Below are 26,215 nucleotides of genomic sequence, written 5' to 3' on the forward strand. Positions count from 1 at the left end.
CACAGAGGGCAGGCTGGGCTCTACGTTCACCCTTGCTGGTGGCTGAAGGTGTTGGGCTAGCAATTAGCAGCTACTGGAGAGTTCTCACAATCCTATGGGAAATGTTTGCTGGAGATAAACCTAAGTTACTGGAGGAGTCATGCTTATGTGACAAGCAGATGGCACACTCCCCATCCTCTCTTTCCAGACAAACCACGCTTGTAATTTCTTGGCAAATAACTTTACTGCAGTAAGAAAGAAAGCTTTCCACATCTCAGTCTCCACTTTCAGCAAAAGTGCAGATCCTGAAGTCCACACAGCAAAAGCAGCACTCCTTGGAGAAAGGAGAGCAGAACTTAGCACCAGCATCACTGGGACAGGGACATGTACAGAGATGAAGTATGGACCAAGAGGATAAAAGCATCCTTGGAATCATTTGTGCTGTGGTGTACGTGTGGATCCCAGCAGGCATACATTGGTTTCCTTCTCTCAAGAGTTTGCCTGGAGTAATGGCAGCAATGTGGAGATTGGCTTGCAAGGAAAAGGCAGGATTATTATTTATTGGTTTTGCTTCTGTACCATGAGACTTATCTTGTTGCAATCCTGTGCTGTTGTGCTAAGATGGGAATGTCAGATAAACATTAGTGACCCAAGGTTCTGCTGCTGCATCCCTGTCTTAGACACTCCTGAGCTTTTTACTGGAAGTAAAACGCTCAACAGCCCATGTCTGCTCTGTAGCTAGTCCCAAAATGAGATAAGGGGCTTAATTTTGTGCTGATAGATCAGAAGATGTGAATGCGTACAAACATATTCTTAGCCAGTGGAAATCAGCCCAGCTTTTGGGTGCCAGCTGGGGAAAGAGATTAGTTGATGGGATATGTAAATCTAGACAAAAGCATTAAACACTTTACTCCTCATACTACCTTAAAATGCTATGCTCACTTTGCTGAATTTGGGCTTTATGGCAGGACCATAATGGAAGACAATAAAGCTGAAAGATGAGGGAGAATTGAGGGAGGAGGTGTCCAGCACACTATGCTGCTGTCACTGCATGAAGTCAACCCAGAGATCAGCAGGCTTTCTAGCTCAAGCCTGGACTCGTAAGCTGAGCACAGCAGAGCTGAGTTGCTCTCAATGAACCACCTCTGCTCTCAGGCTGCATCTCGGCTGTAGGTGAAACTTGAAGAATGGTATTTTACCAGCAAAATAGCCTGCTGGGCTCCCCATGGATGGAGAAAGGTGGTATGCAAAGGGGCTGGCACCCGAGATGACAGAGAAGCAGAGAAATGGAGGTGACATCTGGCACCTGGAGGCAATGCTGACCTCCACCTTCAGCAGCAGCAATAGAAGTGGCACCTTGAGCCCTGTTGGGCAGGGGAAACAAGGGGAAACAATGCGCTGACCCCACATCCAGCACCTCTGGAATGATACCCATCGCTGCCCAGAGAGCTAGAAATACTCCAGCATTTTATTGGCAGGTCCTGGCAGGAGCTCTTCTTTTCCTTGACAGATAGGAGACAGACAGCTAAAGTACTGCACAATTAATGGTTTTATGACATAGAAAAATTGATGACAAAGTCCTTCAGTAAAGAACATGTGATCAGTCCTTGCTAACCAGTGATGGAAGAAACAGCAGCTTCTGAGCGTGTAAACTCCTGGCTGCTGACAGGACGAGGACCATGGTGGGACATGCCAGCTGCTTGTGCTGGGAGCACAGAGCCTGGCACAGTGAAGAGCAGAGCCAAGCCCTGAAGTGAGCTCCTGGATACAGTCACAGGGTCAGGGTGACTTGCACTGGCTTACACCCTACATCCAGCATCAAAGTGTAACACCCTAAAACACTGGCAGCCAAGCAGTCCGTGCTGGCTTATTTACCCACCAAGATGAGAGGAACACTGGGCTGTGTAACTGAACCGCTATTGCGAACTGCTTCAAAGTCATTTTAGCTACATCTCTGCTGTACCTGCAGCCAGTTTGCAAAATGTGATCTAAGGGGCCCCAGGGGGAACAGGCAGGAAGGTGGAGAGATGAGATGTGTGTGTCCCCCGCCAAAATCCTAAGTGATATTTTAGGGTCTCTAAAAGATTGAATTAGCTGTAATCTCTTCCAGCTTTAATCGCTGCATTCAGGCAAGTAGGACAGGCAGCCTTGTCCTCCTGCATTCCGGTTTCCCCTACTGAGCAGAAAGATGGGCTTCACATCAGCAAGGCAGCTGAGATTCCCCCATTTTTTGGGGCGGGGGAGTACAGGCCAGTTTCCATTATCCATCAGTGTCATCTTGTGTCATTGTATCTGTGAGAGACATGTTGACTATCACTTCTGCATCTGGGAGTGATGAGCTCTCTGAGGCAAAGGACAGTCCCATTCCTCTGTGGTGATCGTCCTTGTCATAATCTTCTTCCTCCTCCTCTTCATTCTTCTGCAAATCTTGGTCACTGTCATCATCACCATCTGCTGCATTGTCCTCAATCACTTGAACCCTCTCTCCAGCATCTGGATCCACATCAGTCTTAAACCACACAGCTTTGTAGCCATCATCTGCCACATGCCTGTCTGTCTTGAGGATAGACTTCACTTCTTTCTCATGCTGAGTCTCTTCTTCCACTTCTTCCTCTTTCTCTTCCTGGTCAAAGATGGTGGTGGAAGCTAGAGAAGACTTTGGGAGGCTATCAATTTTTTTTGCATTGGAAGAGGGCAAGGAAAGTGCTGGCTGCTCTAGCACATGTGTCATCAGCTGGACTCTGCCATTTTCTGACACCTCATGCTGGTGCAAAGCTGGAGCTTTGTTGCTTACATCTGGGTGTTCATCTTGCTGGTAAGATTTGTTCTGGTAATCCCCAGAGATTTCCTTGGAGAACTACAGGAGGAGAGATACCTTGTGATTGCAGTGAAAGGAAAAGAAATGGGGGCAGGGGGAAAGGGCTGGCTGAAGTGACTGAGCTACTGCTCAGGAAAGCTTCAGCTTGTTTTGCAGTTAGACCTATTTAAAGCCTGGGAAAGATATGGCTCCCTAGAACAGCTATTTTTTTATTGACTCCATTTCTGGTTTTTTTTTCAGGTAAGCATGGGCACCATTCCAGGAACACCAGCAATGTATAATAATTTGTACCCACCCATGTGACATATTACTCTGGAGTGGGGTTTATCTCAGGGTGAAGGACTATTGTTATTCACCTGAGCTATGTGCTCTGGGCTCATGTTGTCGTCAGTGCAGCCTAGGCCCCTGATGGTCCCATCCTCAGGCAAAGATCAGCATCTGGTCAGATGAATTACACCCTGAACTTCAAAGCAAGCAGTCTGCCAGGGACTTGAGAGCACCAAAAGTAAACAGCTCAGGTGCAAGACAACTGCCTAAGCCCAAGCTTTAGTATAGGATATGAAGGGACCTTCCTCTCCTTTTACTATAGAGGGAGGATGAACAGTGGTTTATAGCACAGACACAGGTTTTTCAGAGACTACCTCTGATATGTGTCACATTCATCCTGTATTTTCATTCACATTCATCCATGGAGCTGTGGTTGTCTCCTTTCTGTTTCTGCTCATCATCTACCATACAGCTCCAGCCTCAGGTGGCAGGAAAAAAACAACAGCAAACAACATCAAAGTGATGCTACCTTTGCAAGCATTGTCTCAGGAATGATTCATCACCTTCACACAAGTATCTGTAGTATTTGGACAGCCCATCCCTACTTCAGAACCTCCTCAGATCCCACTTCCTAACTAAGAAATTCAGGTACAAACAAGTCACTTACCTTTTTCCTTACCAGGTATGTGACTGCTTTTCCATACCGTTTATGTATCATCACTCCAAGGAAGACTAAGGCAATTAATAGCAGTGCTGCTAGTGTACCACCTAAGAGACTCATATCCTGAGCAGTGTGTATCTTATCAGAGGAGGTTACAACTACAAGAAAAACAAAAAAGTGTTACAAAGCCTAAAAATAGCAGCCTGCTTTTCTAACACAGCATTTCATTGTGGGAGAAGCTCCAACCAGTTTTTCAAGGGTAAAGAAGCATCCTATGCTGCAGAATGTGACAGTCATATATTTAATACCACAGAGGCCATTTGTTTGCTTTCCTAAAAGCAGAGGGCTTTTTTAAGGTGAACAGTCACAGAATATTATAACTTCCAACAAGCTACATGAAGTGGAAATAGCATCCATTTACAGATGATTTTTTACTCCATGATTTAACTAAGATAATATATACATGACTGTATTAGGCAAGCAGATGTTACAAAGAGTAAAGCTAAGTAGGTCTTTTACTTTCCCACTTCACCCATTTACACCAGAATGCAAAAATGAGCTGTGTTTGTACATTATGTGTCTGAAAACGCAAAGCTTCCTTTAATCCAGAACATCACCTCTGATAGTGATGAGCACATTAAAATAAGAAATAAAGAAGCATAAGAAGAAACAGGAGGACAGGATACTTTTTCCTGCCCTTTTGTAGCTGTAGCAGTATAGACTAGCCTTCACAGAGTGGCTTATGCTTTCAGCCACAGGTTGGTGTAAGCAGATTTGTATAGACATCAACATTATAGTGGAAAGACAGTAACTTCCTCAGGGTTAATCAGCTTGCTTGTTGTTTTCTGTGATATTCTTAGTTTTCTAGCTTCATTTTGTATTGTAAATTAGTCTCTTTAAAGTTTAATCATTAATGGAACATGGTTTTGTTCTCCTGCTGACCTGTTTATGACAATGGACTTTGAGTATTCCCTCCACATTTGGTTACACCCTCAGTTTATCATTAATACACTGATAAGGGTTTAGGACCTCAGTGAATTTTTGCTCCTTACACCTGTCTCCTAGGAAGCCACAGCTCACAGAGCTGATGGGAAACTCCACCACCCTTAATTCCTGTGCTGTGCAGCATGCAGTGCCTCTGTGAAAACTACCTTACCTTGGTGGAATGACTCACCTGAGACTGATGTGAGCTGGGTCTGGCACTGGTATCTCATAAACTAGAGGCCAATGTACAGTTACCACTTCCCAGAAGGGGACAGTGTATTAAAAACAACTCTAGTTTCTCCCTGGATATTGGAATGCTCAGTAAAGCACTCTCCAACCCATCGCACACACAATCCTTAACACAACTTCGTAGAGCCGAGGGTTAAATATCCTACAGCTTGGCTGGGCACGTGGTAATCTCTGCTCTGTTTAGGCCATTCCTGGGTGCTGGCTACAGTATGGAATAAAACAAAATTCCTCTGATAGGTTCTGAGCCACTCTGTAATTTCAATCTACTTTTTTGCATAGTCACCAGCGTAATTATTTTGTGTGGTTTAAATAGCAAGGGCAACATTTAAAAGTTAAATTTAAAAGTTTAAAAGAGGTGTTAGTACATCTGTTTGGAGCATTTACAGCTCCATGTACTGACACCTGAACCAGCTTTCTGCTGAGCTGAACTGTGCCATTAAACTGGGTTTAGGTGATTTTTATGCAGTCATCATTTTTAGCTGTGAAGCGACATTACCTTTAGGGAATCTAAATTTACACTCAGGACCCCGATTTTTTCCTCCTGAAATCCCCACAACGGTGGTAATAAGAGGGTGAAGTAATAGAAGACACCAACTAGGAACTGCAATCACACATCATCATGTAGAAACCAATGGAGTCTAGGCATTATCTGCCTATCCTGATGTGAAAATGCATGATATTGGCTCATCTTAATCCAAAGCACAAGATGTTTCATAAGCTTCAAATCTAACTAATTTATAACACCTATTTAAAAGTCATTTCTATGAAGTATGGAAGTGTAAGCTATTTTTATGTCAACAAAACCAAATGATAGCTGGAGGGTTATGTAGCCTCATGTCTATCTTATTTCTCATGGATCATTTCTCCTGGTAAGACCTTAAAATCTTGGAGTATAAGAGCTTGACCTGACGAGCAGAAAATGCCTTGGCTCATGAGGATGCCTGGCTTTGTGGGAGTGTGCCAACCTCTGTCTGCTGTGCATAAGATGGGAAATAACATTGCAGTTTTCTCTATTTTTAGCTGAAAAGGAGCAGTGATGTACCGAGGTGTCAGGTCATCTCCCTTGCCATGATAAGACATCCTGGATTATTTCTGACCCATAAAACAGAATTAGCTTTGGAGTAACAAGAAAAGATGCTACAACACATGTCACTACTTAAAGTCTCAGGAGGCTGTTTGAGGTGTGTGGTGACCACATCATAAGGATGTTGTTTGTTTTCTCTTATAGCCACCACAGAACCTCCTGTAGGTATGTGGCTGGCCTCAGCCCCAGTCCACAGACTTCAGTGTGTGACCTGTCATTGCCAGTTTGCCCACAGAAGTAGAAAAGACTCCCCCGTCATCTCCACAAAGCAGAAAACAGACACCCAGCCTACCTGTGGCAAGGATGACCTCTACCATGATTACAGTGCTCGCCTCCTGCAGGCTCACCACATCTTTTCCAACAGCCTATGTGAACATGGGAAAGAGATAGCTTAGAGACTTCCTAGGTCTCCAGCTTACTCTCAGGATATGTGGTGGGCCCTTTGTGGGCGAAGTATCTTGTCCATATCCTCACCACAGCCTCACAATAGCCCTGCATATATATGTATGCATCCTCATAATAGCCTGCATTATAGCTGGACAATCTGGTCAGAGAGAAGGAAAAGCTCTGATGATTCACTGTCGTGGGCCAGAACCAGGTGCATCACTTGTGTACAAGTTTGCAGCACAGTGCTGTACACAGATAATGAGGTAGTGTGGGGCAGGCAGCAGCATGTGTTAGCACCTGTCTCTCCCATGTAGCTAAAACTATGCTATAGTCAAGCTGGTTCAGACTGCTCCATCAGGCACAGCATTGTGCTATGCAAGTTTTAGAGAGCCAGTTGTTGCTGGCAGGCAGATGGACAAAGTGAACATCTAGCTTCTTAGAAAGTCTAAAGTTATTAACTACTTACTTTGACCTGAGCAAAAAATCTACTGGATTTACCAAAGGATTTCCAAGTTTGGGGCTGGGGTATATGCCAGCAATCATACCCTGCCCATACCTATACGTCAACCTCCTACCCACTTACTCACCTTCCTTTTTTTGTTAATCAGAATTAGAATGTGGGAGGGGGGCTCCTAAAATCTCCCCAGCTGACTTTGTGCTTGTCTCCAGGGATATTTTCCACAGGACTGGAGAAACAATTCTACAGCTAGCACCAGATACAGCCTGTATCACACAAAGTAAGTTTGCTATCACTTCATGTCCCTCCATTCCAATGCAGTTACGATGCAAAGGGTTGGGGCAAGGACTGTCCTTTCATTATATCCCTTACCTAATGGAATTCCACCCTTGGTGCTTCCCTACTAGAAACTATCCCTTCCTTCCACAACCGTGGCAAGATAATGAAGAAATGGTTACCCTACCTCAATGGTTACAGTTCCCGGTGACTGCAGCATCATGTTTGTCAGGATGAGTCCGTCTTTTGTTATGATGAAATCGGTGCTGTTTTTTATGTAGTACTCAATGTTTGGGTTGAATTTCTGAAAAGCCAGAAGAGTAAATGATTAAACCACACTCTTTGTGCTTTGCATGCATCTTCATAACTACCCACTGGCAAGATTCATCAAATACACCTGAAGTATGAGCTGGTGTATAGTGCAATAAATAAATTTGGACTGAGGACGTGAGAAAGGCTGAACTCAACTGTGTTCACCCTGTTGCTCAGGGTTCAAGAATGTATCCTAAAATTGTTGCCTGCAAAAAAAACCCAGGTCTTACCCAGCTTGTCTTGGCATCTTTAGTATATGCCCAAGAAAAACATATCTGTGCAAGGGACCTTGTAAATTTGATCAGTTCTGCCTTTAATACAATGTCAAAGGAGGATGTACATGGAGAATTATACTTGTATGGAGGTCTGCACAATTTTTTCCTTTGTGTTTAGGCTTTTATTCCTCTTCTGGGTCCCCAGTCCTTTTATGGAAGCCTTGGCATCAATAAAACTAGCACCATTTTCTTTATTTAATAGGGTGGGATGGGAATGGCTCATCAGTAAAGTTCTTGCCCTTTCGCTCTACCAGTACGTTCGTTGTCCAGGAATTATTCTTTCAAAATGAGTCCTTACAGGGAGAAGGTTAGCAATTTCTAGTCCAGGACTGCAGGTCTTTGCTAGTCTACTGTCTTTGGACAAGCTCCTCTTCCCAGGCCAGTCCACAAATAGCTTTCCCTGACCTGGCAGACAGAGGACACCTCCACCTGGGATCCTGCCACACTGAACTCTTCAAGGAAACATTTTACCCATCCCTAATTCAGATGTGGACCTGTTCACAGTATCTGCTAACTGTTGGCTTTACTTGGCATGCTGTTTTGCAGCAGATCAGCTCACCTACATAGATCTGTGTGGGACTGCCTTTTGGAAGAGAGGAGTCCAGCAGCTTCTCCACATTATATCACACCAAAAGCGGTTTTGGTCTATGTGGAATTATAATACAGAACACTAGAGTTCTGCTTTAAGTCTAAAGCAGTGAGAAAGAATGCAGTGCATTTTCAGTTTCTTACGTCAGGGAAATCATCATCCGCTGCTGTTATCATCAGGGGCCTTGAAGGATCACCAGCTTGGAAGACAAAGCTTCTTGGGGCCAGACCAACAAATACTGTCCCGTGGTAGATACTGCTCGCAAAGTACGGTGGATAATAACTTTTATTGATGACCTTAATTTCTACACTGACTACAGAGTATTTCTGTATGTTGTTGACCTGGGTGGCCTGGTGGGAGAGAAAGAAAGAGAGAGAGAGATGCTAGCCTTTTCCTGTTAGTGACGAGACATAAAAGAACAGGCTTGATCTGAAGCCCATTGCAACCCATGGGATTCTTTCCATCATTTTCAGTGAGCTTTAAGCCAGGCCTGTCACAGGTGGCCTTGTGGTTTGGAGTCCTTGTGTTTTAGCTTGCTTCTGCTTTTGGCCCTCCAACCAGTCTTGGTCTAGCCCCAAAGTCTAGATATGACCCTCCATAAGGGCCACATCTGGAAAATTGTCATGCTCCAGTACAAAGCAGTGAGATTCCGGCACCAGCAGGCAGAGTCTGCTCATCTTTGTGAGAGTTTGAGTCAGTTCAGTTACTGCCTGAAGGTCCATATCTTCCTGGGTATGTATGTGCAGGAAGTGATTTTTAACTCTCTCCTTTCCTCATGAGCTGTAGCCAAAAGAGGAGCTTGCCTCTAGAGTTAAGTTACATTAACTACTGTAACACAAGCTCCAGTCGTGCCTAAAGAAAGCCTTCCAGTTACGTTCCTCCATACTTTCAACTCAGCAGGATGTAGTGATTCAGTTAATTAGCTTTGATGTTGCAACCCACACATAAGGGAAAATGCCTCTTCTGCAAGGAAGTTGATACAAGACACTGGTCTTAGAAGACCAGGCACTTCCAAAAGGAAGGGTGTAACTGAGTGATTATTAATGTAGTTGACTCCTGTCACATCAAGACTGCTGCTTCCGAGAAAGCCAGCTATGCTGGCTTGCTGTCTGCGACATCATCAGACTTACCATGACTTGCAGTATGTATGAGTCTGGGGCAGTTGCTACTTTGTTCATAGTTAGATTCCCTGTGTTTGCATCCACTGAGAATACTTTGTCTGTATCCCCTAAAGAAAATGGAAAAACTATTCAGTTATCAGATACCTTCATAAGGTGACCTGGAGCTCATTGATTCATTTTTTCACATCTTAGTGACAATAGCTCCAGGGCATAATGCAGTTTTCCTTGCCTGCCTGGCTGCTTCAAGGGCTGGGAGTGCTGCCCCGGGGATTCAGAGGGTCTCAACAGACAAAAAGAGTTGAGAAGATGTGTGTGAACCCAACTAGATGAGGTAGGGCAGAAACAGTTTGCATTTTCAGTGCCTAGGCCCAGATATAGCCAGCTTAAATTCCACTGAATGCCTAGAGCCTAGAGACGCTGGTGCAATTTTAGGACTAGAGGTCTCCAGTTCCCTAACCCTAACCTGAACCCAAACACTAACCGAACACACACTGCACTTCAGGAGACATAAGGGAAGGATTATTCCTATTTTAAAGGCAAGAAAACAATCTACAAAGAAGAGTTGAGTGGGGATTTGACTTTAATAGTTCTAGGCATCTAAAGAGATGACATCTGTACCTGATATTTTTACCAATATTGTGAAAAGAAAACATCTCGGTGCATGATTTGTCCAACTTACTGTGAACATTGGCCTCAACATGAGCTACATTCTGCACTGGAAATGCTTATTTCTGTCTCCTAACTACAGAAGGAGCCTAGACACAGAAACCTCCTGGTATCAATGTAGGGGTAGAAATCAGCTTCCTACATCTCTAATCTGTGTTTGAATCCTAAGAACATATATGTTGGATATACATTAAAATATAAGGAAAATTTTCAGTTCTCTTCCTCACTCTGAGACACTGCAGGCTGTATTTAGACAAGGACCCCCCAGTCTGGGGTTCCCTGTTGACTGTAGGGTAGGGAGGACATGCTAGATCCAAAATGCCTGTGGAATTTAGGTTTCTTTAATGTATTTATTATCAGAAGGACATTCACAGATGTGGTGCCATCTGGCATAGATAAAGGGAGATGAATAAGTGATCCCTCCACCTGGCCAATATGATCTACCTTTGTCTTGATAGTTACTCAAAACCCCACTATTGTTAAAAAAAAAACAACAAAAAGAATAAATCATTTGATTGAAATAAATGGCCCAGTCAATGATAGGGCAATCAGTTGACTGTATTCAAGTAATCTCTTTGAAATCAAGACTTAAACAGGGCAGATTAGATAGTGACAATGTGCTGGGGAATAAAAACATAATTCTTGACAATGAACGGAAGATATGCTGATGATGTGGGAATTTCGGGTTCAGCTCAAAGACTGAATGAAAGTGGTGTGACCAGACTAGCAAAATCAAGCCTAAAATCGTTAAGATAAAACATGTCTCTCCTCCCCAAAAAACAAAGTCCTTTTGAAACAGATTTCATTGTGATTGGTTTGTGGGACTGTAATTCTCTTTTTCTTCCTCTCTGCACAGTCTGTTTCTTCTATTCTGTGGTTCTATTTAGGTTTCTGTGGCAGAAACAGAAGGGCAAATCCTCAGGCCCTCAACTCTCAAGTGCTCTGAAACATATCTCCTCTTGGCAGGTAATGCAGAGGACATATGAGCAATCCAGTTTGTGGAAGGTGATGACTTCTACTCACCACCAACAATGCTGTACACGATTTTTTCATTTAAAGTGTAGTCAGGATCAATAGCATAGATAGGCCCTGGCTCCAGGATGAGTGGTTCCATCTGCAATAACAAGGCAAAGCATTACGTGCCACACTACAGCACCAAATTAGCGTTTGCAGCATTCTCCCATCCCAATGTGGCTCTGGTGCTTTTGTCTGGGCAGAATGGCATTTATTGCTGGGAGATGGCTGTAACAGGGCAGAGGTAAGATAGCCTAGAGCAAAGGGTTTTCCAGCTCCTGCCTCTCCTGTGATGTGCTGCAGGAACAAGGATAAGCAGCGCTGCCTGGGGTAGGGGAACCTCCACTTTCCAGGATGATGAAAGCTCCCTGTCATGCTGAACCATCTGCATTTACGACTGGAGGTCAGCGTGAGCTCATGGAAATTATTAGGCACTACCCACTGGAAATAGCATCTGGATACTGTTTGAGAATAGCATCAAGGATACTGCTTGATCATGCCTGCTTACCGCCATCTCGAAGATATTGATCCGCCCAGTATAGGGTCTGCTGATGCAAATGCTCTTTTCTGTGTTAATGAAGGTACAAGGTAGGAACCATGGTGGTTTGGTGTCAGCTTGCTCAATAAATACATTTATTGTTGTGGTAGCTGTGTTGGTGGTGTCAGGGCTGCCCACAGGCCTGTCCTGTACTCAAAGGCAAAGCATACTCATGAGATGCAAGTTTTATTGCCAAAAGAACACATCTGCAAAAGCCAGTGGGCCAGGGTCTTTTAGCTGTCTTGACTGTATTCTGTCAAAGGCTTAGCAGTTTATGTGAGATTAGCTAAAGCAGTGAATTATCTTATTTTGCTGACATAGGTGAACTGTATGCAAGTAGTCTATCACTGTGTAATTGTGGAGGGTGGAAGGCTGCTCCAAATTCACCTCCCTCAGTGTCCACCCTCCCTCCTGCCATCCCAGAGATTCCCCATTCATACTTACTTTTCAATTATGAGAGACTGGGGCAAATGAGGCGTTTTTTCCTCCTGAAGAACTTACCCTTGCATACAAAACCAACATTGTCGATTTAAATTTCTCATAGTCCAATGATTTTTGTAAATAAATTTCTGGGTTGTTAACTCCTTTTATGGCAAAATAACCATCTGTGCCCTGGCAGGGGGAAAAGGAAAAACCCGCTAGCAATCTCGGTCACAGAACTGTCCAAAATACTACTCATTGCTGTGTTTGTGATCCCAGTCAAGATCTTTAATCCTGGGGACCTGGGTTGGATGGGTGGGGTGTGTGCAGTGTGAGAATGCTAGAACTATTTAATCTTTGGTATTGCACGCAGGAGTTGCCTAGCTTGTCAGAAAAGTTTGTTTGTGTTCCCATGAGTTTTATTCTCCAAGATCCCCTGCTTTGCCTGCTTACCCACTCAGCAGGTATTGGGTGAAATCTTTTACCTCATTTATTTCCTACATTCAACAGGTTGCCAACATTACTTGATTTTGGGTCCATGACAGCCAAGAAATCTCACATCCATGCACAAAACAGATCAAAGACAGCTTAGCCTCTGAGAACCGTCAAGATCACTTGCCTTAGCCTAGCACAGCTGAACTTTGGAAGCAACTATAAAGCCAAATTGAAATAACATACATTGCATTTTACTCTATAGCCTTCTACACTTGCTTTGGTTCTCCTTTAATCTTATGTCTTGACTAGAATTCCTCTGCATTTCTAAATCCCTCTGAATTTACACCAATGTGAGGGAAAAGTCTTACCCTAGAGCTGAAATTCAAAAACTCGTGGTTTCTGTTCACAACCCTTCACACCCCTGGAGTTATGGAGGTAATAGCAGCAGAATATTAGACACTGCCTGCTCACTCCACAATGTTTTTTTTAAATGTAGATATAAATTTTGTTATTCTTTTAATTACTTTTTTGGTTGGTTGGTTGGTTGGTTGGTTTTGGTTTTGTTTCCATCAGGCCCTTGCACTCTAGGCTGGCATCCATTTAACTGTGCATACAGTCAATTTCCCATGTTTACCAAGCAAACCCCTTAACAGCAAATAAACAAAGGCACTAAACTTGAATCCGGGGAAAGTGAAGTCTGTCTTTAGCTTTGCAAAGGACTTCTTGTGTGATCTTGGGCAGCTCATGTTATTTCCCCTCTGCATGGGCACTGTTGGCAAACAGGACAATAACTCCTTTCCCTATCCAACTCAGCACAATTCTAAACTCTGTGAGGTACAAAGGTATCTCCTGATATGTTTACAGACCATCCCAAGAAGGCTTCCCTGGACCATATGGCTCAGAGTATCCTAGATGAAAGTTTAATCTGTACAGTGTAATAAAAGTGTGAGCAGTAAAACAATTCAGTATCTGACATGTTGGTTGCACTGTTCTGCTAACAAAACAAACATTTGATTTTTGCAACAGCTGTACGGCTTCCAGAAGCTGTCAGGGAACTAAATGCAATACAGTGCAATACCTTCCCTCAAAGCTGGGACTCTTCTGAATTAAAAACAAAGACTTCTCCAGAGCTACCATTTTTTCCCCAAAGATGCTCACCGGCAATTTTGTTGTAAGTTCATAAAAGATGATGTCCAGGTCAGCATCACTAGCACTTAAATCTTCACGGGCTACAATGGTTGCATTCACTTTTGTATCCTGAAACAAAGTTGCTCTGGTTATTCTCTTTGTGAAATGGGCTGAAGACTTCTCCCTGCTAACCTTTTCTTAGTCCCACAGCACTGGGTGACCCAGTGCCCCCTTCACTTCCATAAAATGTTTACCTCAGGGACAACTTTGGTGAGATTCATTTGCTTAAACACTGGGCTGTTATCGTTCACGTTGAGAATGGTCACTAAAATCTGCAAATAATCACTCTGCAGAAAGAGTAAAGTGAGAGAATCAAAGACAAAAATAAAGACTGTTAGGAGCTGATCCTGATTTGCAGAATGACTAGAGGGGATGGTGAAAGGAGCACAGCTGGATGGGGCTGGGGTTCGCAGCACCCACAGTGTGTGGAGGGTTGTGCATTTGTTCCCACCCCCTCCTCATTCACAGAGCTTTGGGTGCTCTCTCTTTGTTGAGAGGGTGTGTACATCCACAAAGAAAAGGACATCTCATCCCAGTCTGTGGACTAGGAAAAATGGAGGGAAGTACGTGCTGCCCTGCAGTATATTGTAACAGGGCTGAGAGCACTGGAAGAGCACTCACCTGCCCAGCAGTGTTCTTACAAATCAGGTCCACCATCAGCAAGGTGTCTTTCTGTATGCAAAAAACAAAACCCCAGCAATTGTAGAAACAAGTCAAAATGTACCAAATCTTTCTAAAGTAAATGAGACAAATACATGCATTGCTGAATCAGAAATGGTACTGGGCTTTATCTTGTTTTCAGACATATCTAACTTTTCTTTTCTTTCCTTTACAGCCCTCCATCAGCACTGGAATCTTGTTTACGATGGAGTCAAAGCAGACCTATACTCCAGCTTCTCTCCCTGTAATTCCTGTAACATGTCAGCAGAGCTATTCGGCCATTTTCTTGCAGTTCAGGTGACTTCAAATAGAGATTTCTTTTTAAATTGAATGAAACAGAAATGTACCATGCAGCAAGTACAGTGTTGCCTGTAGGGTGTTAACTCTGTCTGCTGTTCTTCAGCCAAATAAATGTGGGTTTTTACATTAGGGGAAAGACAGCTTAAGGATGCTTGTGGCTGTGTACAGAGCACTCCAGGAAGGTAAAATAATTTAGCAGCAACCTAAATGAACACATTGACCTTTTATACTGCCTTCACACAAGATCACCTCACTGCTCAAAGCTGTGTTTTCTAGAAGCAAACAGGGATCATTTTGAACACTACAGTTGCCACATTTTTGGCTTTAAAACTTCCCTTGCTTTAATTCATACAGGTTAATTGAAAGAAGGTCACAGCAAGCACACCATGCATCCCCCTCCTCCCAATACTCTGCTTGTGGAAGGGCTGATCTCCACAAGCAGTGAACTCAAACCCAGCTGAAATAGCTTTATTTTTCAATGTTATTTCCTAGATCCTTTAGAAATGCCTTACGAATATCTGAAAGTCCAAGACCCCAGGTTGAAACTTACTGCATCCTAGCTTTATCTGTCTCATTCGGGCAGCCTGCTAGCTAAAGACTTACCTCATAGTCCACACTTCGGCTCAGCTGTAGCTCAGACCCCTTTATAGTGAAAAAACTGTGGTCGGGGGAAGAAGGATCAATCATTACAGTGAAGCCTGGTTCCACACGGATAGTGGTCACCACGTAGCCAAGAGGGTTATTTTCATAAATGCTTGGGTTTCTATTACTCACAGAACACCCTGGAAAAACACACAAATTAGACACAAAATTGCCCAGGGATTCACATTCTGACAGAGTTGAGTGAGACCTGAGACCCCTTTGGTTACCCTTGGAGAGAAGGTTGTTGAACAAAGCTGTCTTGGAGTAAGAAGGTAAAAATCTCCCACTTATTATGGTGCAAGCTGCTGCCGCCCGGGGGGTTATTCTTCTGTGGTCACGGACCTCCTGCAAGAGCTTACCTTGTTGCTGTGCTGAAACATGTGTTACGAAGAGCAGCAGAAAGAGCATAGCAGTGAGGAGCCAGTGAGAAACAGCCATGGTGAGCTGCCAGTTGTTGAAAAAAAAATGCTTCTGATTAAGCTGGTCTTCTCTCCCTGTTTCTCCCAGCACCATCTTCTGCATTCACTGCTTCGTAAAGGCCAAAACCATTGGCTGGCTGGAGTGGATTACTGCAGTTCAACCTTTGCCTCTTTGCCTCATTGGATGACTTATTGAAAGATATTTACTGGTCATGGAACATGATGACGCATAAATTCCTGTTTCTGCTTTGTTCCTGGGTCTTTCCTATCCTAAACTCTCTGTAGCAACAAGGATAGATTTGAAGCATTTCAGAATTCAGAGGCAAGCCCCCTGAGATAAACATGAAGGAGGATAAGGGCTGACATTTGGGAAGCTGTCTGTATACTTCAGCCTCTCCCAGTGAGGAGGAAGCAGGCAAATTTATGTTTCCAATGTGCCAGGGAGAGGGTGTGTTTTGGTTAGATCATTTCCTGGAAAAAGTCATAATGATGCTACTATACCAACTATATCTTATTTATTTTAGCCAGACCTTTTCTTCATGGTCCACATTCTCTTCTGTAACAGGTTTTGTTCTCCAGCCCATGACTTATGGTTTCTCTCTTCTAGTTGCAGTCTGTTATGCTGTTCCTGAAAAACAGCTTTAAAAAAAAATAAATTAAAAAGCCAGCTCTCAGATGTCTTATTTCTGGAAAAGACAAAGGTTTCAGGAAAGAGCCATCTTGGCCACTCTTTTGTCTGGATGGTAAAGGAAGGAGCTAGGGCCTGTGTAAGTCCTTGGGTTGAGATAACCAGTTATGTTTCTACAACCCTCATGTTATTCCCAGATACGTGACAGTATCCTCACAAGGTGAGCAGAGTGGATCCAGAGACAGCGACTGGGCTCAGCTGCAGCCCAGTCGTTGCTCAGAAACTTTGTAGGGACACCTGTCTCCTTCTGTCAGTGCCTGGCAGTGGCTCTTTGTAGGGATGCTCCCCAGAATCTCCATCTAGGCTCCAATTATTTACATCTCAGCAGTTTTCCGAAGCCTCAATAGCGTGATATTCTGCTGTTTTGTTCTGCCTTTTTCTAAGTAAATTTTCACAAGCCAAATATCATGGGGCAAGACATTTGGCCACTTGAGCAAAGAAACACCATTGTTTTCAACTTACCCATTTTATAGGAGGAAAAAGGGTACAGCTTCTCTCACTGTTCCTTTTAAACTCCCAATTGATTTCAGAAAGTTCTTAGATGCTACCTTTTAGCCAAATAGCTGTTAGTGGCTTAACAACATACAGGTTGTCAACACTCCTTCCAAAAGTCCTCCAAGAAGTCTCTTTCCTAGCAGAGATTTCCTACAGACCGAAATAAATGCCATGGTCCAGAGAACAGCCTCTCAGCATCACAGTAAGGGAATGGGTGCTTAGGTGAACATTTAAGAGCAACTAGCTTCTTCACAGATGTCAGGTACACAGCATAAATGGTGACAACTGATGGTGCAGGGATGGACTGAGAAGTTCTGCGGTAGGCAGCCACGACTGCAGCTGAATGCACCTTATTTTAGAGCTGCTTTTCAAAATCTGTTGGTTTTTAAGGGAAGGTAGAGTTGCTGTTCTGTCAGAGTAGGGAATCTGCCAAGCAGCATGGTGCAGGAATAAAACAGAAACTTCATTAAATGGTAGGAATATATTTCTTCTAGTGGAGCTTTGTCTTTAGCAGCTGTGAGAAAGCTGGGCTAGTAAATACAGGGGCAGAGTGGAGTAGAAACTCTATTTACAGTGTTTATTTACATTGCATAGCTCTCAGTACATTTCTTTGCAATGAGTTTAGCACCTGGCTAAGTTTCTGCTAAACAGAGGCCCCGATACTGGCCTTTTTTTACAGCTGGATTGCATGCAGTCCTGAGTCACAGCCACAGAAGATGTGGCCAAGGACTCCAGCTAGTCCCAACATGCCTTATACTGGGGAAGCCTGGCAAAATACTTCCCGCCCCCCCAACCTGCATTCTTAATATTCCAACACCTAAAAATTGTACCATCATTGTTACTGTTTCCCAAAGAGTAGCCAAAGCACAGACATAGCTAACAAATCTTTATTTGACTTCAGAAGCAGGCAGCCAAATGCTAACACAAAGTGGAAGTGATGTGCTTCATTCAGGCTCCATCTACTGACAGCAGTTCACACTGACATGCATTTCACTTGATAATCTAAGAGGATTTATTGGGTTTTGGCTGCTTTTTTATTTATGCTGTTTATGTTTGCTGATCTCACAAGTTTTTCCTAAAGCAAATTCAATAGCTTTCCTGTTTATTTTCAAAGCTATATACATGCAAAGCTGTCTCCTTGGGTGTTTCTTTCCCTTCACCTTCAGTCAGAACTGTCTGCATCTTCCTTTATGTCTGCAACCAGCTGCTTAGTGATGGGGCAAACATACTGGCTGGTAACTGCAGCCGCTTCCCAGGCATCACTGTCCGAGTGGCTGTTGGAAGGGAAAAATTGGGTGATAGTTTGTTATTCCTGGGGACACGAACTGCAGGAAGGGTGACAAGGCCACCTTGTAAAACTCAAAGATGACTCCAAGGAACAGATGTATGATAGAGGGACCCAGGTCACACCCATCTGCAGCCAGGTACCCCACAAATGCACAGGCAACCCTATTGGTGTTATTACCCCCATTTATTCTAGGCAATGTGCACAAGAGGTACTGAGGGCCAGCTTATTCCTAATAAAATTCCTCACTGATTTAACAACGAGATGTCTAACTGAAAGTGGTTGGTCACTAGGAAGAGACAATCCGCAGATCTGGGACAGCCCAGCCTCAGGTGTATCTTTGAATCAATAACTGAATCAAGACAGGGTAGTAAAGGCTTTCTATTTTAACTCTCAGATCAGGTTTCCTAATGGGACAAACAATTGTTTCAGACCAGGATGACAACACTATGATTAGAAAAAGATATTATTTCATTTCCCTGGGTTATTATTTTTAGTAACTGGCTTTTATACAGCATTTATATAGCACACCTTCGCGGCAAATCTCAATGCCAACTTGGCTTTAGGTAAGGCAAAACTGAGTACCAGGCGGGCTTGGCACATAGAAATAGAGATTACCGTGAACATAGGCACAGAAATCGAGATTGCACAGAGTCACATGCCACCTTGCAGTTAGATGAAAGCATTTGCTTTTCTAACTCTGCAAACCACACCTGGAAGTGTGGTTGCTGGCAGAGTGACAGGAGGTACAAAGTGGCATGGAGGGCTGCACTTCAGCAATGACAGTGCCTCACAAGCTGATGAGAAATGAGGCAGAAGTGATTTTAAAATATGGACAATTTAATAAATCTTCCACCCTTCCCCTTTTTGAGGATATTTTTGAGGATATCAGCTGAGTCCTCCTGATCTGCTGCATTACATCAGACTTCTGCACTTGGGGTAAAAACTGGGCATTTACAAGTTACTAAAGAACCTCTTTCGGCTTAAATACTGTGGTAATCAGGGCCATAGAGGTGACAAATCTGTCCCTCCTACCTGGTGTTTAGAAAGCTCTGGTACAACCATAGAAAGCAAAGTTCCTCATGGCTGCTTTCTTCCTCTCTCCCCTGCACATCAGTGTTGACTGGGCCTGGTGAGCTGGTTTAGATAAAGAAAATTAATAATAATTAACAAAAAAATAGTGTAACCACTACAGCTGTAAAGCAGCCCTGCTGTCTGGAAGGCAGGTTCACCCCCCAGGGCAACCTGCCTCATGGTCCACGCTCTGTTAACCTGCTGATTGTCTATAGCTGTGCAGGAGCAAAAAGAAATATCCTCTTCAAATCAGGCTCAGATGCTTTCTGGCTGGCAAAGGGACAAGTTTTAATAATCACTTGTACTCTGCCTCATTACCCAGTACCGGCATGTTCTTTTGCCCATGGATGTATACCTTTTTCAAGCATTTGGAAATTAAAAATCTACTGCATCTGCCAGGATTTTGTTAGTGGTGCATGTCCCAGAATATATCAAAGCAGTCTGAACAGATGGGAAGGAATCAATGTGCATTGAATCAGTATTTGCATTGAAGAAAGGACCAAGCTTGAAGAAAACCTCTCCAGACAATGCTGTCACTTCACAACGTACCAGCAGCAAGGGCAGCAGCAGCAGTTGTGAGCTGTATTGCAGTGCACCACATATAACTGATGATGTGCTCAGATACAGGGTCACTAGCTCCCACTGAAGCCATGTATCTGAATGAAAGACCCCATGTTGGCCATTATATGATTATGTCTAAAGCCTGCCCAGTTTGGTAGTCAGAGCCATGAGTGCAGACTGTGAAACCCAGAGGTCTTCCTCATTCTGTTACAGAGCCCATTTATCTACAAATGGTTTATTACAAGGTGCTTTATTTGGAGTAGGTAAATCACCTGCAGCTTTTCCAAAAAGGCTAAATTAAAATGCAAACAAAAAATCCCAGGCTGTGATCTGGTGTAAAGTTTTGTGTCCTATGGATTAAGCTTGAGATGCATATGCAATAGATAATGTTGGTTTATGCTTAGAAATGGCCTCAGTGAGGTCTGTGACCCGCTTTGCCTGCTGTGACTGGCAGGGCAGGCTGGTGGGATGTCTCTGCTACTGTACAGCGGCTCCAGGTGCAGCCTAGCCAGATGAAACCATCTTGCCCTTGTCTCAAGTTTTCCAAAGCACTGGTCATGTCACCCCGTTTCCTTGGAGCTAAGACCTGCACCCTGCATGACCCAAGCTGCCCTCTCATTCCCCAGGAAGCAGAGCTCTTACCTGCGCTTGTGGCCCATGAGATTTTGAATGAATTTCTGAACCTGAGCGTTTCCTCTCATCTTGCTGTATTCACTGGTAAACAGTCCATCTGAGTGCCTCTGGGACCTGAGTCAGGGAAAACACAGTAAAATGGCTGCTCTTTCCAACCATGTGATGTGGGATATATCACAGGACACAAAAGTTTCTCTCTTCCCACTGTCAAGAAGCCCTGTATCTCTCCCCTTCTCCTTTCATCTTGGGCATCTGATAAGGCCAGTGCTTAGGCTGGCTCTGGAGCTGGAGACAGCTCAGCCCCACAGTCATGCCAGTCATTGCTGGGATCCCATCTCCTGCTGGAGACTTCCATGCTCCAGGAGAGTGGTTTTGGCTGGTCCTTACCTCTCCTTGAGGCCCACCAGGTGTTTGACTAGCTGCTGCACATAGGCATTGCCATTCATCTTGCTGAGCTCACTGTGGAAAAGCCCATCAGCATGCCTCTCAGTCCTGGGAGGTTAGAAGAGAAAAAAAAAGGTGAAAAGGCATGGTTTTAAGACCTAAGAACAGGCATTTAAAAATGCTCCCTCAAGGGAAGAGGGCTGCAAACAAAGACGGGCAAGAATTTTTGCCAGCTTCGCAAAGTTTCACCAAAAAAAGGCAAGTCGTACAGGAGTTTAAAAGAAATACCTTTGTTAACCATCACACAGAAAAACCACCTGCACCTCCTTCTTACTAATGCAATCACCTTACCATAAGGATATGGGAATGTGAGGTTAACGCTGATTCAGCACAAAAGAAGATCAGTAGTTAATTAAACACTGGTTATGGCCATGGAAGGGCTGCAGGGGAGTCTCAGGTCTGTCCTCTTAAAGCCTAAGTGCTTTAGCCTCTCTGTGCTTTAATTGCCTCTACACAAGTGGGAGGAGAGACAGCCCTGCTAAAGTCTGGCATGAGATTATGAACTGGTGAACTTACAAGATTGATTATTTTTGTTATGTTTTCATGGGACTAGACTATCTGAAACAGAAACTTTCACCTCTATCAGCCCATATAAGTACATAGCAGGAAAACAGACTCAAGTGTCTTTTTTACTGTAGTTGATCTGTTTAGGGTCCTGATTTTTCTCCTGAATTACATCAAATCAACGTTTCCATTCTTAAGCAAGTAAAGAAGTTTACGACATTTGCACTCTAACTAAATCAATTTAGGGAAAAGAAAAAAAATCCAACAGCCTAGCAGATGCAAGCTCTAGAAGGAAGATAAAAGGCTAACTTTATACTTAGCAGGCTCTTTGAACAAAAAGCCACAGAGAGAAAGGAAGCAGAGGCACAAGAAATGCTTACCTCTCCTGGGACGGAAGAGATGCTGAGAAGTGTAATAGGACAATCATGGGAATAATTAGTTGCCACAGGCCAGTCATCTGGGAAAACATGTTCTCTCCTGAATTAAAGCACAAGGTTTTATGAACACCATAACAAATGACTTTGGTACAGTTCAAACACCACACAGAAGACACAGCTATACAAATAACACTGCTATAATTAAATTAGGCAGGAATTTCTAAAGAAATACTGTTTTTGCTGGTAAAGTACAAAGATCAATAATTCAAATCATTCATGTTGCCAGTTAATTGGAAGTTGGTTTTAGTTGTTATCCCATCACCACCACCACGCAGTCCCAGAGCACAGGCCTATGGTTGGCTGTGTGAGATGATGTTTGTGCTGGAGTTTTGCTGTGAGTCAGTATAATATGCCTTGAATATGCAGACAGGTATCATGCGAGTTGATCCCTCAGCAGCACAACACCATGGAATAAACCATCTTCAACTATAAGTCGCTGAGAGCTGAGCCTTCAGGGAGAGGATTTAAAGTGCCCATGAAAACACACCACACAGACAGTTATTAATATACCTAGAGAATGCCCAGGAGAAATCTCTTTGGGTTTTTCAGACAAAAAAAAAATTGGTATGTACCAAAGAAAAGTTCATCTGTGCAGAGGGGAAGGGAAAAGCTCTTGTGTGTGCCAATTATCTGCCTATCCTCTAATCTTTCAAGAAGGAAAAAAGAAATAACACCATTTCAGTAGCAGCAGAACTTCATATTTTGGGTTTTTACTAAAATAAAAAGAAAAGCATATGTTGTTTATCACAAGCCATTGCATGTTTTTCCCTTTTATTTCTAGGCTCCTTTCGCAGCCCTATATCTGCAGAGATGTGTATGCGCCTTTATAAGAGGGTGCTTACATTTCCCCAAGGATTACACAGGACCCATAGCTGTAACTTGCAATACACCCGCCTTCCTCCAGCAAAGAAGCAAACCTTGCTTTCTTAGTTGCTACCCTGGAAACTCTCAGATAGTACTTGCTAACCCAAAATCAAAGTCCTCTCACTTCGCTTTTACTTTAGTCTGAAACTAGACAGTACAGAGAGCATTAAAGGACTGACAGAGTCTCCTGAACACTTTCTAGCCACCCTTCTGGGACTGTTTGCTACTCTAAAGATGCTGCAAGATGAGAAGAGCCAAAAGGGGGAAGGACAAGAGTGGGGGATTTATACAGAAATCTATTCACTGTAAGCCACAGCACAAATATTTAATGGGGGTTGCAGAGCAGACAAGTGAGAGGTTTTGCATGATTAAGGAGCCAAGTTCATCTCACACACTTCTGATGCTTTAGTAGTGTGTTTTCCTGCTTGATTTGGCTTTGAGGGGGACTGAATAAGTAAAACAAGAAAGGCATTTCAAAGATGAGTTTCTTATTGGAGTCCAGACAAAACAGACTCTGCAGTACTGCTTCCCAGCTAAGGGATGTGAAAGAGCTTAAAACCACCACCAAAACCAGAGCACTCCGCCCTTCAGGGAAGGGAAATCTGGATCCTGAGCCTGTCCTTCAGTCCGTGCAATACCTGCCATGCAACGCCTTGACCCCCATCCAGGATCTCACCACAGCATTTGACTTTCCTTGTGCCAACCCTGGGCAGGCATTTGTCTTGGAGCACTTAAAGAGCCCATTTTAAAGCCCATCCCTAGGTTCAGAGTTTCCCTATCTTCATAACCTTTCTATGTGTTAATCAAGTGAATCAGCTCATCTTTTCCCTTTCTGGACATAATTTTGTCTTGACTGTGCTGAAGTTGCTAGGAACAGTAATGGTTGTTGGGGCACTTCTCCTGTGTACCAATAATGATGTATTGCATTGAGATTTTTTAATCAGTCAGACCCCAGGGAGGAGGTAGATCTTCAGTGTCATCGCAGTGGAGCTGTATTAACTCTCTGAGATCCTTCTGAGCTTTTTATTGCCCTCCCCGGTGCTGGTGGCTTTCAATAAATGCCAACTCCTTAGCTAGCCAGAACCTTTAGCTGAAAGAAGAGTGCACCAAGCCAGCCTAGAACCTGGAAGCATCTCAGATCTTTCCAGCAGAAAAATCCTACTACTGAAGCGTCAGACTGCAGCCAAAGGTTTTGCTGAATCAAGGATGCCAATACCCTGCAGGAGTACTACTGCTAGGAGAGCTTCCAAAAAGGCTGATACACAGCCACTTTGCATACCTTCTTGCTCCTGCTGCTCTATCGTGCTCTACCTCAAACTAAAGACCACATTTCTGGAAGCCATCTGGTCCAGATGTTGTTTGGGCTCTGTTCCTTCTTCTTCTGGTTACTCAGAGGAGGACACTCCCACACATTACAAGCATTGCTGTTCAGGGTATGGGTGGCCTCATGGCAATGGCTCAGCAAAGCATTACAGAAACCTGAAATCCACCACCCAAAAATTGAAAGAGGGGAGAAGGCAGCCCATCCAGCCCAGCAGCAGTACTCACCAGACTGTGGTCACTCCAGGCTCTCAGCTGTTTCACAGCTACAGTGCACCACTGGCCCATTTGTCTCCTTGGCCCCCTATAAATCTGCAGCCCTTATCAGAAGCAATTATTTGGGTAAAGATATGAATATGCTTAATCATGATTAACAGCAAATAATGCACCCAGGCTGGAATGTCCTTTTAATTACTCTCTAAATCTGATCAGGTCATTCACAACCATTCTGTGTAGTGTATTTCTGCTGACAGGTAATAATTCCTGCTTCTGTCTGTAATGACTGTAATTTGTTGGGCAAACATCCTCATACCAATTGATTCATTATGATTGTCATCATTATCTCTCCTCCTGGCTTAAATTACCAAATGATAGGAGCTTAATTTTCTGTTCTTTTTTAATCCTGGCTTGAGTTTTGTTTGCAAGTGACAGAAACTGTCAGTGAGTGTATGTGTGTACCTAAGATCTGACTAAACACTATGTCACTTTTTTAGGGCAAACATTGTCTGATCAGTAGAATGAGGGCTGAGTCTTGCATGAGGGGACAACCTCTTTCAAATTGTTGTTTCACAGCCATGTCTGGGAGAGTTCTGCTGAGAACAGACTATCCCAGCTTCAAAGCTACTGCTTATACATGCACAGAAAAAAATTCTGAATATATTGCCTGCCTTTGCTGGGGTTTGGAGCTGGTTGCTTTCAAATACTGCTACTAAAGGTGACATGGAAATGGAGGGAGAAAATAGGATTATGCCCTTTCTCTCCTCCTTTATGTTGTATAAAGTAGCTTGAAAGGATTAATCATTGTAAATAAATCTTATTTTCCAACTGGAGAAATAAGAGCTATATTACACTTTTTCTTGTCTACTTATCTTCTTTTCTTTGACAAAGCAGATGACATTCTCCTGACTAGAGAGTTGGAAGGGACCTGATTTTCCCCGTCATCTTTCTCTGGGAAGAATAACCCATGCACTGATTGAGCAGCAAGACTCAGCACTCCTGCATGTGACTGCAGGCTGCAACCAGACCCCTGCAAAAGGGAGAGGAAGAAACAGTGGGGACATTCCAGGACTGGAGGACTGAGAGATGGCCACTGCTTGGATAGGGGACCCCATTTCCTCCTTGCAGACAGCGCAGGTCAATCCTTCACACATCCAGGTATTTCCCAACCATTTCCTCACCTTTCTGTAACAACTGTTTTTTTCAGCTGTGTTTTTGCTGCCATTTCTCCTGCAGCCCTCCCACCATCACTGATACAACTTACTGTAGGGTTACTGCCTCATTCAATGCATTTCCTCTCCCTACAACCAGGTGCAGATGCATTGCAAGTCACATCCTTCTCCCATGGCAGCTGAAAGCTCTTCTGGGCACCCAGCCCTGCTTTGGGAGCCCCCAGTGACATTGGCGACATCTGCAATTCTTGTATTTCGGTTCTTTGCCTTTAAATCTTCATGTTTTCTGTATTAATATTTTCTGTCTACATCAGTGGTGGCTGGCTTCAGCTTAGGCTCGTGGTGTTGCCAAACATCTACAACTGAGAAAGACCATGTAGGAACAAGGAGGGGAAAAAGTTAATTTAAAAAAGGCTAAGCAACATATAGGGAGCTAAAAGTTACTAATGTGATTTCCTTTGCTTTGTAAATAACCTCAATGGGTCTGAAGTGCCTCCAAGCTCTGGGGGAAACTCAGTTTGCTATAAGAATCTAAACCGCTCTAGCTAAGAGGCACACAGAAGAGGTTGCAATGACGAAGTGGCCCCGTGATGGCAGCAGAGGGTGAGTAACGGGAAAATAAAAGCTTCTGGGGACTGAAGAACATGAACTACCCGATACATCTACTTGCAACAAAAAAAAAAAAAGTGTGTTTGCCTTGTAGCAACAGTGGCAGACAGTGAAAAGGCGATGGGGTAGAAAACTGCGTGGCCGTGCCCAGCACTGCTGTAACATAACACAG

At 43.6% G+C, this 26,215-nt stretch overlaps 2 protein-coding genes across 9 annotated transcripts in view; both read right to left on the minus strand.

Moving 5' to 3' along the window:
* On the minus strand, positions 1 to 20,593 carry CDHR5 (cadherin related family member 5). Of its 4 annotated transcripts, none has more exons than XM_027804168.2 (15): positions 19,245 to 19,342; positions 16,272 to 16,380; positions 15,284 to 15,462; positions 14,342 to 14,392; positions 13,915 to 14,007; positions 13,691 to 13,789; positions 12,179 to 12,289; positions 11,648 to 11,824; positions 11,149 to 11,239; positions 9,469 to 9,566; positions 8,482 to 8,688; positions 7,350 to 7,466; positions 6,335 to 6,407; positions 3,732 to 3,883; positions 1 to 2,836 (listed from the first exon to the last, which is right to left on the minus strand). In XM_027804168.2, exons 3-15 carry the CDS (start codon positions 15,365 to 15,367, stop codon positions 2,240 to 2,242), a joined length of 1,950 nt encoding a protein of 649 aa, XP_027659969.2. In that variant the 5' UTR covers positions 15,368 to 15,462; positions 16,272 to 16,380; positions 19,245 to 19,342; the 3' UTR covers positions 1 to 2,239. The 4 variants fall into 4 exon arrangements, with proteins under 4 accessions (XP_027659969.2, XP_027659968.2, XP_027659967.2 ...); XM_027804167.2 differs by having other exon boundaries at positions 15,682 to 16,380; XM_027804166.2 differs by lacking the exon at positions 19,245 to 19,342 and adding an exon at positions 20,487 to 20,593 and having other exon boundaries at positions 15,284 to 16,380.
* Positions 17,748 to 26,215, minus strand: part of SCT (secretin) — an 18,925-nt gene continuing 10,457 nt past the window's right edge. For 3 of the 5 annotated variants that reach the window (XM_027804171.2, XM_027804170.2, XM_027804173.2), the window contains exons 2-6: positions 21,806 to 21,902; positions 20,865 to 20,969; positions 20,487 to 20,591; positions 19,245 to 19,346; positions 17,748 to 18,198 (exon numbers count right to left, since the gene is read on the minus strand). In XM_027804171.2, the coding sequence (XP_027659972.1) occupies positions 18,087 to 18,198; positions 19,245 to 19,346; positions 20,487 to 20,591; positions 20,865 to 20,969; positions 21,806 to 21,894 (513 nt within the window). In that variant the 5' untranslated portion in view covers positions 21,895 to 21,902 and the 3' untranslated portion in view covers positions 17,748 to 18,086. Of the gene's footprint in view, positions 18,199 to 19,244; positions 19,347 to 20,486; positions 20,592 to 20,864; positions 20,970 to 21,805; positions 21,903 to 24,274; positions 25,797 to 26,215 lie in introns of all 5 variants that reach the window. The other 2 variants (XM_055722536.1, XM_055722535.1) reach the window with 1 other exon arrangement.

Source organism: Falco cherrug, chromosome 10 (assembly GCF_023634085.1).
Source record: "Falco cherrug isolate bFalChe1 chromosome 10, bFalChe1.pri, whole genome shotgun sequence".
In the NCBI taxonomy this organism is placed as follows: Eukaryota; Metazoa; Chordata; class Aves; order Falconiformes; family Falconidae; genus Falco; species Falco cherrug.

Excerpts from the sequence above, each read along its gene's own strand:
- CDHR5 (XM_027804166.2), bottom strand. The coding sequence starts at position 15,844 with ATGCAGAAGATGGTGCTGGGAGAAACAGGGAGAGAAGACCAGCTTAAT. Across the intron at positions 14,008-14,341 it reads GTAAGAACACTGCTGGGCAG|AGTGATTATTTGCAGATTTT; the intron begins GTGAGTGCTCTT and ends CTCTTTCTGCAG. Across the intron at positions 11,825-12,178 it reads TGTTGGTTTTGTATGCAAGG|GACAGGCCTGTGGGCAGCCC; the intron begins GTAAGTTCTTCA and ends CTTTGAGTACAG.